Source organism: Balaenoptera physalus, assembly GCF_965194825.1.
Source record: "Balaenoptera physalus genome assembly, chromosome: 4".
Taxonomy (NCBI): Eukaryota; Metazoa; Chordata; class Mammalia; order Artiodactyla; family Balaenopteridae; genus Balaenoptera; species Balaenoptera physalus.
Window position 1 is genome coordinate 62,415,969 of NC_138891.1, and position 12,347 is coordinate 62,428,315.

Here is a 12,347-nt window from a genome sequence, read left to right on the forward strand (position 1 = left end):
GTTTATCTTCTCAAAGAACCAGCTTTTAGTTTTATTTATCTTTGCTATAGATTTCTTCATTTCTTTTTCATTTATTTCTGATCTGATCTTTATGATTTCTTTCCTTCTGCTAACTTTGGGGTTTTTTTCTTCTTCTTTCTCTAATTGCTTTAGGTGTAAGGTTAGGTTGTTTATTTGAGATGTTTCTTGTTTCTTAAGGTAGGATTGTATTGCTATAAACTTCCCTCTTAGAACTGCTTTTGCTGCATCCCATAGGTTTTCGGTCGTCGTGTTTTCATTGTCATTTGTTTCTAGGTATTTTTTGATTTCCTCTTTGATTTCTTCAGTGATCTCTTCGTTATTAAGTAGTGTATTGTTTAGCCTCCATGTGTTTGTATTTTTTACAGATATTTTTCCTGTAATTGATATCTAGTCTCATAGCATTGTGGTTGGAAAAAATACTTGATATGATTTTAATTTTCTTAAATTTACCAAGGCTTGATTTGTGACCCAAGATATGATCTATCCTGGAGAATGTTCCATGAGCACTTGAGAAGAAAATGTATTCTGTTGTTTTTGGATGGAATGTCCTATAAATATCAATTAAGTCCATCTTGTTGAATGTAGCATTTAAAGCTTGTGTTTCCTTATTTAGTTTCCTTTTGGATGATCTGTCCATTGGTGAAAGTGGGGTGTTAAAGGCCCCTACTATGACTGTGTTACTGTCGATTTTCCCTTTTATGGCTGTTAGTATTTGCCTTAGGTATTGAGGTGCTCCTATCTTGGGTGCATAAATATTTACAATTGTTATATTTTCTTCTTGGATTGATCCCTTGATCATTATGTAGTGTCCTTCTTTGTCTCTTGTAATAGTGTTTGTTTTAAAGTCTATTTTGTCTGATATGAGAAATGCTACTCCAGCTTTCTTTTGCTTTCCATTTGCATGGAATATCTTTTTCCATCCCCTCACTTTCAGTCTGTATGTGTCCCTAGGTCTGAAGTGGGTCTCTTGTAGACAGCATATATACGGGTCTTGTTTTTGTATCCATTCAGCCAGTCTATGTCTTTTGGTTGGAGCATTTAATCCATTTACATTTAAGGTAATTATTGATATGTATGTTCCTATGACCATTTTCTTAATTGTTTTGGGTTTGTTTTTGTAGGTCCTTTTCTTCTCTTGTGTTTCCCACTTAGAGAAGTTCCTTTAGCATTTGTAACAGAGCTGGTTAGGTGGTGCTGAATTCTCTTAGCTTTTGCTTGTCTGTAAAGCTTTTGATTTCTCCATCAAATCTAAATGAGATCCTTGCCGGGTAGAGTAATCTTGGTTGTAGGTTCTTCCCTTTCATCACTTTAAGTATATCATGCCACTCCCTTCTGGCTTGTAGAGTTTCTGCTGAGAAATCAGCTGTTAACCTTATGGGAGTTCCCTTGTATGTTATTTGTCATTTTTCCCTTGCTGCTTTCTATAATTTTTCTTTGTCTTTAATTTTTCCAATTTGATTACTATGTGTCTGGGCGTGTTTCTCCTTGGGTTTATCCTGTATGGGACTCGCTGCGCTTCCTGGACTTGGGTGGCTATTTCCTTTCCCATGTTATGGAAGTTTTTGACTATAATCTCTTCAAGTATTTTCTCTGGTCCTTTCTCTCCCTCTTCTCCTTCTGGGACCCCTATAATGCGAACGTTGTTGCGTTTAACGTTGTCCCAGAGGTCTCTTAGGCTGTCTTCATTTCTTTTCATTCTTTTTTCTTTATTCTGTTCCGCAGCAGTGAATTCCACCATTCTGTCTTCCAGGTCACTTATCCGTTCTTCTGCCTCAGTCATTCTGTTATTGATTCCTTCTAGTGTAGTTTTCATTTCAGTTATTGTATTGTTCATCTCTGTTTGTTTGTTCTTTTTCTTTAAATTAATTAATTAATTTTTATGGCTGTGTTGGGTCTTCATTTCTGTGTGAGGGCTTTCTCTATTTGTGGCAAGCGGGGGCCACTCTTCATCGTGGTGTGCGGGCCTATCACTATCGCTGCCTCTCTTGTTGCGGAGCACAGGCTCCAGACGTGCAGGCTCGGTAATTGTGGCTCACGGGCCCAGCCGCTCCACGGCATGTGGGATCTTCCCAGACCAGGGCTCAAACCCGTGTTCCCTGCATTGGCAGGCAGATTCTCAACCACTGTGCCACCAGGGAAGCCCTGTTTGTTTGTTCTTTAATTCTTCTAGGTCTTTGTTAAACATTTCTTGCATCTTCTCGATCTTTGCCTCCATTCTTTTTCCGAAGTCCTGGATCATCTTCACTATCATTATTCTGAATTCTTTTTCTGGAAGGTTGCCTATCTCCACTTCATTTAGTTGTTTTTCCGGGGTTTTATCTTGTTCCTTCATCTGGTATATAGCCCTCTGCCTTTTCATCTTGTCTATCGTTCTGTGAATGTGGTTTTTGTTCCACAGGCTGCAGGACTGTAGTTCTTCTTGCTTCTGCTGTCTGCCCTCTGGTGGTTGAGGCTATCTAAGAGGCTTGATGGGAGGGACTGGTGGTGGGTAGAGTTGACTGTTGCTGTGGTGGTCAGAGCTCAGTAAAACTTTAATCCACTTGACTGTTGATGGGTGGGGCTGGGTTCCCTCCCTGTTGGTTGTTTGGCCTGAGGCAACGCAACACTGGAGCCTAACTGGGCTCTTTGGTGGGGCTAATGACAGACTCTGGGAGGGCTCACGCCAAGGAGTACATCCCAGAACTTCTTCTGCCAGTGTCCTTGTCCCCACGGTGAAACAGAGCCACCCCCTGCCTCTGCAGGAGACCTTCCAACACTAGCAGGTAGGTCTGGTTCAGTCTCCCCCGGGGTCACTGCTCCTTCCCCTGGGTCCCAATGCGCACACTACTTTGTGTGTGCCCTCCAAGAGTGGAGTCTGTGTTTCCCCCAGTCCTGTCGAAGTCCTGCAATCAATTCCCACTAGGCTTCAAAGTCTGATTCTCTACTAGGAATTCCTCCTCCCGTTGCCGGAACCCCAGGTTGAGAAGCCTGATGTGGGGCTCAGAACCTTCACTCCAGTGGGTGGACTTCTGTGGTATAAGTGTTCGCCAGTCTGTGAGTCACCCACCCACCAGTTATGGGATTTGATTTTACTGTGATTGCACCCCTCCCACCACCTCACTGTGGTTTCTCCTTTGTCTTTGGATGTGGGGTATCTTTTTTGGTGAGTTCCAGTGTCTTCCTGTCGATGATTGTCCAGCTGCTAGTTGTGATTCTGGTGTTCTCGCAAGAGGGAGTGAGAACACCTCCTTCTACTCCGCCATCTTGGGTCCTTCTACTCTGCCATCTTGGTTCCTCCTCTCCCGTCCCTATTCTTTTGTCTCTGTTTTTTCTTTTCTCTTTTGCCCTACCCAGGTACGTGGGGAGTTTCTTGCCTTTTAGGAGGTCTGACGTCTTCTGCCAGCATTCAGTAGGTGTTCTGCAGGAGTTGTTCCACATGTAGATGTATTTCTGATGTATTTGTGGCGAGAAAGGTGATCTCCACATCTTACTCTTCTGCCATCTTGAAGCTCCTCCAGAGGTAAAATTTTCAATCTTGTCATTTTAATTTGTTTTCCTTTTATATGTATCACAATGTTGGTTTTAATTTTTACTCACAGTTGCCTATATTTGTCACCCCCATATTTTAGATCCTGATTTTTCTTTACTCATACTATTACAGTTTCTCTTCCTTTTTCAATCTCTTTCTACAGTCTTGGACATCACCTTTTATATAACACCATTGGATTTATATAATTCCAGTACTCCTTTACCCAAGTCACTCCCCAACTCAAAAACCTTCACTGGATCCCCATTGCCTACTGAATTAAATCCAGAGCCTTTTTCCTTACACTTAAGACATATTCCATGTTTCTTACCTTTTCTTCCAAAAGATGATCCTATATGTACTTCCAACAAGAATTGGGCTTCCCCATGGACCTCACATAAAGAGTGTACTTCCTGCTTCCATGTCCTTACACGTGCCGTTTCCTCTGCCCAGAATGCCCTCCTCTCCCTCTCTGCCTGAGGAATCCTACCTTCCTTGGAAACAAGCTCACATGCCATCTTCTCCGCATGCCCTAAACAAATGCAGACAAGAAGAAAGGTCATGCTTACCGGCACTTTCATTTTAAATTCATCTCGATAGTACTTAATGCCAATGTCAGTGAATGTCCTCTGGATAAAGCAAGATGGACGAAGAATGAAGATGAGCTGCAAGTTTCCTGGAAATGCTACCTGGAAGGATCATAAAAAGTGTCAGGGCAAATGTCACATCCATTGGTCTCCTCTTGCTCAAGATTACAGATGACAAAGTTAAAGTGGACACCATGGATGCCAAGAATTAGAATATATTTCACAGGATTTCACAGCTGAAAGAGCTCTTACTGGTCACATAATCTAAACCCCTCCTTAAAAACCAAACCAAACAAAAAAATTTTCTGATTAAAAAAACAATTTATACTCTTTATAGAAAAGTTGAGAAATTAATAAAAGTATACATTAGAATAAGAAAACCACCCATGATTTCATAACCATTCTTAATATTTCAATTTAATTATTTCTAGGCTATTTTCTCTGCTTAAAGATCTAGCGTAGTTAAACTCAACCTGTAGAAATATTTGGCAACCTGCCTTTTAATTTAATATTATACCATGAGCTTTTATTCCTGTTATTAAAAATTCTTTGGAAATATTTTTATGGGTGTACAATTTATTTAACCAATCCCTTATTACTAGTGATTTAGGCTCCTCCATATTTTTACTATTATAAATAACACTAAAATGAAATCTTTATCCACATTTTAGAGCATAGCTTCCTAGAAAAATTACTGGGGTAAAGATTTAGTATTTTAAGGGTTCTTAATGCATCTTATTGCTAAATTGCTTTCAGGAAGCACTGTTCTCATCTTGAGGTAAGATTCTGAGAAATGAGATAACAAATTCATGTAACAACGTAGTGTCAAAATTGGGAATCCAAGTCTCCCATCGCTCATGGCTTTCCATTCTTCCAGTGGTTCTCAAGAACAACCTGCTGCAGTGCTTGTTAAAAAATAATCTGGTCTTGGGACTTCCCTGGTGGCACAGTGGTTAAGAATCCACCTGCCAATGCAGGGGACACAGGTTTGAGTCCTGGTCTGGGAAGATCTCACATGCTGCGGAGCAACTAAGCCCATGAGCCACAACTACTGAGCCTGCGCTCTAGAGTCCGTGAGCCACAACTACTGAAGCCTGCGCGCCTAGAGCCCATGCTCTGCAACAAGAGAAGACACTGCAATGAGAAGCCCGCACACCACAACGAAGAGTAGCCCCCGCTCGCCACAACTAGAAAAAGCCCGCGTGTAGCAACAAAGACCCAATGCAGCCAAAAATAAATAAAGAAATAAACTTATTTTAAAAATCATAATAATCTGGTCTTTACCCTGAAATATTCTGATTCATTAGGACTGGGATAGAGTCCAGATATCTGTATTTTTAACAAGCACCTGAAGAGATTCTGACTGGTAGTCAGGTTTTCAGATCCCTGCACTACAGGATCTTTTACACATAAAGGTGATCAATGTAATTCTTGGACATATTAGTCTCAAGTATTAGATGATTCAAGTATTGTCTATGAATCCTAGGAAACCAGAACTCTCTGGAGGCCAGAACTCTGGAATGGTCATGGGCACTGTCTAAATCCTCAGGGCATCAACCATTGTTGTAGTTATCCCTCAAATAAATACGGTAGGGAATTCCCTGGTGGCGCAGTGGTTAAGAATCTGCCTGCCATTGCAGGGGACATGGGTTTGAGCCCTGCTCCAGGAAGATCCCACATGCCACAGAGCAACTAAGCCCATGCACCACAACTACTGAGCCCGTGTGCCACAACTACTGAAGCCCATGTGCCTAGAGCCTGTGCTCTGCAACAGGAGAAGCCACCGCAATGAGAAGCCTGCGCACCACAATGAAGAGTAGCCCCCGCTCACTGCAACTAGAGAAAGCCCGCACGCAGCTACGAAGACCCAGCACAGCCAAAAACAAATAAACTAATAAAATAAATTAAAAAAAAAAAAAAAACTAAACCAAAGGGACGAAACAATCCATGAACAAAGAGAAGGGAGTCTTCCATTCCCTCATCTTTGAAATGCAAGTTCCTAAACAGAAGATCCTTGCATTTTGTTATGTCTGGACAGGACAAATGAGCTGAGACACTATTTGTGTATCTGGATGAAGCTCCAAAGTGATCTGAGAGAGACTCTGTATGTGTCCATGTCCCTATGTGTGACTGCTTCTGTAAGTAGGCATAACTGAGGCTTCAAACATCCCTCTTCCATCCCAGCCTCTACATTACCATCCTACCATATTCCATCATCTTCAGCCAGTCCCAACTGCCCCAGGGAAGCATGCTTTGGTGGAAATGTTGGTGTGACTGGACCTGAGGTACCTTTGCCTGCTCATGTGGCTGAGTTCCCTGGTCTGAGGTCCCTACGGAGAAAGGATGCATGTACTTGCTGGAAGGCAACAAATAGGGGTAAAAATCAGACTGATAAGATGGAAAAGGAAGCCTGTCCAAGGTTCTGCAATTTAATGCCAAAAGCAAGCAACTATCGTATCACTTTGTTTGGCTTTGCCAGTGTCTTTCTAATTTGTGAAAAAATAATTTGAAAACTAAAATGAAGACTGCCTTAAGTTAGATGATTCCCAAAGCAAACCCTAAGGTGAGAATGTGGGTCTAAAGAGTTTCCTGAGGAGGTGATCCCGGGAAAAAGAGTTAGGGAGTATGGGGGCGCTGGTGAGACAGTGATGGCTAGAGAGCCAGTGTATCAGTGAGGGGGGACTGCTGTGGGCAGAAAGGGCCGGGACCCTCCAAAATTCTGTGCGGAACGTACCACAGAACTGTCCCACTGAGGGGTGCAGAAGCTGGGGTATTTATCCACCAACGCCCGTAACTCAGTAGTTGCAGGTCACTGCTGGAGCATTAACTTCCCAGCATTCCCTACCTGCTCCTCTCCAGTGACCGGAGAGGTCAATAAGGTAAAGAGACTCAGGAAGCCTTTGACATGCTCAGGAATCATCTGTAAGTGACCTTCAGGTGGCAGAGGGGATATGGACATGACACAACAGCCTCTGCTACAAAGACCTTCCCCAAATTTGGCATAAAATGACTTCCACTTCCCCATGACTTTGATGTGAAATAGTTGAATAGACAATTTAAATGACCTTTATAATAAGAGCACAAAAACAAATATTTACAGCTATTCGTGTCAAGGATGCTTTTACGGAGCTCCACTTGTCCCTTCGTCTGTCGATAACAATGACGAATCCGATGCTGGCAGCCTCCACACTGCAAAAAAGGGTGTGGTCAGTATCAGACACAGTGGAACACATGGGTTCTGTGGGGCTCTCTCAGCAGAACAACTCCACTGTCTCCACGTCACTCCAGTCTCACTGTGTAAACACCCTGCACAGCAGGAGGGGATAACCGGGTCTGACTTCCCTGACAAAGGAACCAGCTTCCTCTCCTCATCTGAGCCTGGCAGCCTTCACAAAACAGAAATATTTCATGTCTCAAACCCTCTCAAGGGCTCTGTTTCTCGCTGGCAAATGTATGAAACGCCCAACGAGCACAAGGACTCACGTCAGTCGGGCACCACATGTCGCAGTGTAGGCAGAGGACCTCGAGGTTGAGCTCTGCCATCTTTCCACTCCCAAGACTGACATTCAAGGAGCTATCAACATCTTTCCCTAGGAGTCAGTCCCAGAGGTGTTCAGAAATAACACATGTCAACGGGGAAAACAACTCCCTTCCAGTGCCTGGTCACAAATGGCCAGAAAACCATAGGCACAAGAAGATATCAACTTCATTAAAAACCAAAAAAAAAAGCTGTTTGGTCCCCTCTGAAGTCCCCACAAAACTCTCACAAATTTTTTTAAAACTAAAGCCCTAAAAGGGAAAACATTTTTCTTCTCTCTCTTTGGGAGAAACTATGGGAAGAAAGAGCATGGGCTTTGGAACCTGGTTCATATCCTACTGCTGCCACTTACTTGCACTGAGACTTCGGGTCATCACCTAACCTCTCTAACGCTGTTCCCTAATCTGTAAGATGAGAACAGTACCACCAATAATGAAGTGGTTAAGAGCACTAATTCTGAAGCCAGACTGCCTAGGTTTGAAACATGAATTTTTATATAAATATGAACTTATACATTGTGTATTTCTGGGGAAGGGAAGTTATTTAACCTCTATAGTTTCTTAGACTCCTCATTTGTAAAGTAAGAACAATAACAGTACCTAGCGAGTTGATGTGAGTAGTGTAGAGTTGATGTGAGGATTAAATGAGTACGTACAGATGTATAAGATGCTCAGAATAATGCCTGACACTTGATAACACTGTATAAGTACTACTATTATGATGATTTCTTATGTGCTTGTCATGAAGATTAAAAGAGATCAAGGTCACAAAAAGTAGCTGGCCTATAGTAAACCTTCAGTAACTCTCTAATATTGGGTAAAAGGTGAGCTTTACCCTAGAAAGTATATGTATGCAAATAAGGCAGAAGATCTAAGCAAATTCTGCAAGATAACATAAATAGCTGATCTGAAGTAAGCATTATTGGGCCAACCCATTATCACAGTTCCACATTGACCCAGGTTCTCTCACTAGAAACATTTTCTAGGCCAGGCCACAGTGCAAGGAAGTGTGGTCCTACTGGTTGGAAGAGGCAGGGATCAGAGATTAAAGATACAACTGTGGCCGGAATTTGAGGGGCATAGCTGTCAAGAGGGGAAGCCTCAGAGAGGAAACTCCAGAAGTTTTCATGGAAATTCCCCTTTAATGCTTAGCCAACTCCTGGGCCCTATGATTTTAGGTGAGACTCCAGGAGTCTGGCAGAGAATAGCAACTGCACATGTCAGAACTGATGAGAAATTATGAAGCTTGCATAGTTCTGGGGAGAGACAATTGGTATTTGGGCCCAGCCAGAATAGGCAGACTTTGATGAACACCCTGGGCATTCAGGTGAAACTCTATAAAGGCCATACTCTAGGATAAATGAAACATCATAGGAGTTTCCACAGGACTAGGGCTACACTCCAGGAGTAAGGACAAAACAGGAATAAACTTGCCCAAAGAAAAACTAAAACCAGGCCTCAAAAGATCAAGGTGAGTCACCAGTATTTTAACTGACAGTGCGTATATGCATATAACCGAATTGCTTTGCTGTACACCAGAAACTAACACAACATTGTAAGTCAACTCTACTTCAATTAAAAGTTTTTTAAAGATGCATTATTTCAACAGAGAACTACAACATAATAAAGAATCAAATGAACCTTCTAGAATTACAAAACATCAATGTCTGAAATTAAGAACTCATTCAATTTGCTTAATAGCAGATTGAACACAGCAGAAGACAAGATAAGTGAAACAAGACAGATCAATTAAAAATATTCAAACTGAAACACAGGGGGAAAATGGAAAGAAAAGAATGTAAAGGAGATGTGGGACATGAACAGAAGTCCCAGAAGGAGAGGAGAGTGTATGTTATAGAAACAATACTTGAAAAAATAAGAAATTTCCATATCTGATCAAAGACATCATCTCACAGATTCAAGCAGCTCTTCCAATACCAAGCAGGATAAATGTAAAGAAAAGCTCACCTAGACATATCAGAGCCAAGTAGCTGAAAGTTAAAGATAAGGAGAAAATTCTTAAAAGCAACAGGTGAAAAAAGACACATTACCTTCAGAGTAACATTAAAAATAATCACTGATTTTCAAACTATGGAAGCCACAATCCAATGATATATGTTCAGAGTATTTTTTATTTATTTATTTATTTTTGGCTGTGTTGGGTCTTCGTTGCTGCACGCGGACTTTCTCTAGTTGCAGAGAGCAGGGGCTACTCTTTGCTGCGGTGCGCGGGCTTCTCATCGTGGTGGCTTCTCTTGTTGTGGAGCATAGGCTCTAGGCATGCGGGCGTCAGTAGCTGCAGCACGCAGGCTCAGTAGTTGTGGCTCGCGGTCTCTAGAGCAGAGGCTCAGTAGTCATGGCACACGGGCTTAGTTGCTCCACTGCATGTGGGATCATCCCGGACCAGGGCTCGAACCTGTGTCCCCTGCATTGGCAGGTGGATTCTTAACCACTGTGCAACCAGGGAAGTCCCTGTTCAGAGTATTGACCTAAAAAACTATTCATTTAGAATTCTATACCCACTGAAAATCTATTTTTAAAAATTAAGGTGAAATAAGGACATTTCCAGACAACTAGAGCTGAGAGAATTTATTGCCAGTAAACATATACTTCAAAAAATATTAAAGGATGTTCTCCAGGCTGAATGAAGTTGGAAGCATGAAGGTGTAAGAAAGAAACAGCCTGAAAAGAAGGTTTAGGAAGTCTTTCATTCCTATCCAAAAAACAAACAAACAAACAAAAATACCTGGTTAAATTAAAAACTCATATTTGTCCTTAAAAACATAAGAGAACTTGAAGACAAAGAAATTTAAATGAACAAATTCCAGAAAGAGTTAAGACCTTCTACAGTGAGCAAATACTGGAGGAAGCTTTCATAAGAAGTGGCAGTCGCCTACTCTGGTAATAGGCAAATGAATGTTCCTAAAAGGAAATAATCCCACATGGTAACCTCAATCTCCAAGAAGGAATACAGGGCACTGTATACATTAAATATGTGGATAAATATTATCAACTATGCTTTTATTTCACTAAAAGACTACTGACTATTCAAAGCAAAAATAATAACAAAGTATTAAATATAATATATATGTAAAATGATATGTACTGTAACACTAAATAAACCATTGCTCTTCTAATAGAAGAGTTAAAATGGAATACTGAAAATATCTGAATGATTCAAAGGTAGGCAGGTGCTATAGACTGAATTGTGTCCCCCTCAAATTCATACGTTAAAGCTCTATCAATGTGACTGTAACTGGGGATAGGGCCTGCAAGGAAGTGATAAAGGTTAAATAAGGTCATAAGTGTGGAATCCTAATTCAACAGGGCTGGTGCCCTTACACGAAGAGGAAGAGACACCAGAGCTCTCTCTGCCATGTGAGAACACTGTAAGAATACAGCTGTCAGCAGTCAGAAAGAGAGCCTTACCAGAAACGGAATCAGCTAAAACCTTGATCTTTGACTTCTAGCCTCCAGAACCATAAGAAAAGAAATTTCTGTTGGTTAAGCCAGCAGTCTATGGTATTTTGTTACGGCAGCCAGAGCAGACTAATATGGCAGGAAAGGAGGAGTAAAGGAACAAGTCACAGATGGTACAAATAGCAAGATGGTAAATTTAAACACAACCAATCTCAATAATCACATAAAGTGGAAATGGTCTATATGACTCCATTAAGAAGGTAAATAGTGTCAGGGTGAAAATACTGATTACAAGAGATAGTGATTACACTTTAAACGTAAAGACAGAGATACATTAAAAGAAAGAGGATGGTAAAAGATATGCCATGCAGTCACTAATCATAAGAAAGCCAGTGTGGCTATATTAATATTAGAAAAAGTAGGGTCAAAGACAGGGAGTATTGGCAGAGATAAATGATTCATAAAAATAAAGGAGTCAATAGATAGCTAGTGGGAAGCTGCAGTATAGCACAGGGAGATCAGCTCGGTGCTATGTGATGACCTAGTGGGGTGGGATGGGGAGGGTGGGAGGGAGGCTCATGAGGGAGGGAATATAGGTATACATATAGCTGATTCACTTTGTTGTACAGCACAAACTAACACAACATTGTAAAGCAATTATAATCCAATAAAGATATATATAAAAATAAATAAATCGTTTATTAGGAAGATATAACAATCCTAAATGTGTATGTATGAAGTAACATTGATTCAAAATACATTAATAAAAATTGAAAGAACTAAAAGAAAAATAGTTAAACCCACAAAGTTAATGATTTTAACACTTCTCTCCTAATAACTGATAGAACAAATAGCCAAAAAATCAGCAAGGATATAGACTTGACTTTGAAGAACTCAGCATCCATTCTTTTTAGAAGGACACGGGACATTCATCAAATAGTCCATTATCCTAGGCCACGAAGCAAATTTCAACAAATTTTAAAGAACTGCAATCATACAGGTTGTATTTCTGATCACCATGGAATTAAATTGGAACTCTATTATTCTGTTTTATTTTTCCATTTCCTTCCCCCCTCCCTCCCTCCATCCCTCCCTTCCTTCCTCCCTTCCTTCCTTCTTCCTTCCTTCCTCTCTCTCTTTCTTTCTTTCCAATCCTTTTCTTTTCTTTTTTAACTGCCATTGTATTTTTTTAACTTCTTAAGGTAGAAGATTGTATCACTGATTTTAAACCTTTCCTATCTTCCATTATAAGTATTTAAAGCTATAATTCTCTCCTA

The 12,347-nt window shown here is 40.9% G+C and overlaps 1 protein-coding gene across 4 annotated transcripts in view; it reads right to left on the reverse strand.

Moving 5' to 3' along the window:
• Window positions 1–12,347, reverse strand: part of MCF2L2 (MCF.2 cell line derived transforming sequence-like 2) — a 240,006-nt gene that overhangs the window by 160,496 nt on the left and 67,163 nt on the right. For all 4 annotated transcript variants that reach the window (XR_014262970.1, XM_082459952.1, XM_082459954.1 and 1 more), the window contains exons 4-5: window positions 7,212–7,302; window positions 4,096–4,215 (exon numbers count right to left, since the gene is read on the reverse strand). Coding sequence is in view for 3 of the 4 variants with exons in the window: in XM_082459952.1 (XP_082316078.1) it covers window positions 4,096–4,215; window positions 7,212–7,302 (211 nt within the window). In the remaining variant the exon portion in view is untranslated. The remainder of the gene's footprint in view (window positions 1–4,095; window positions 4,216–7,211; window positions 7,303–12,347) is intronic.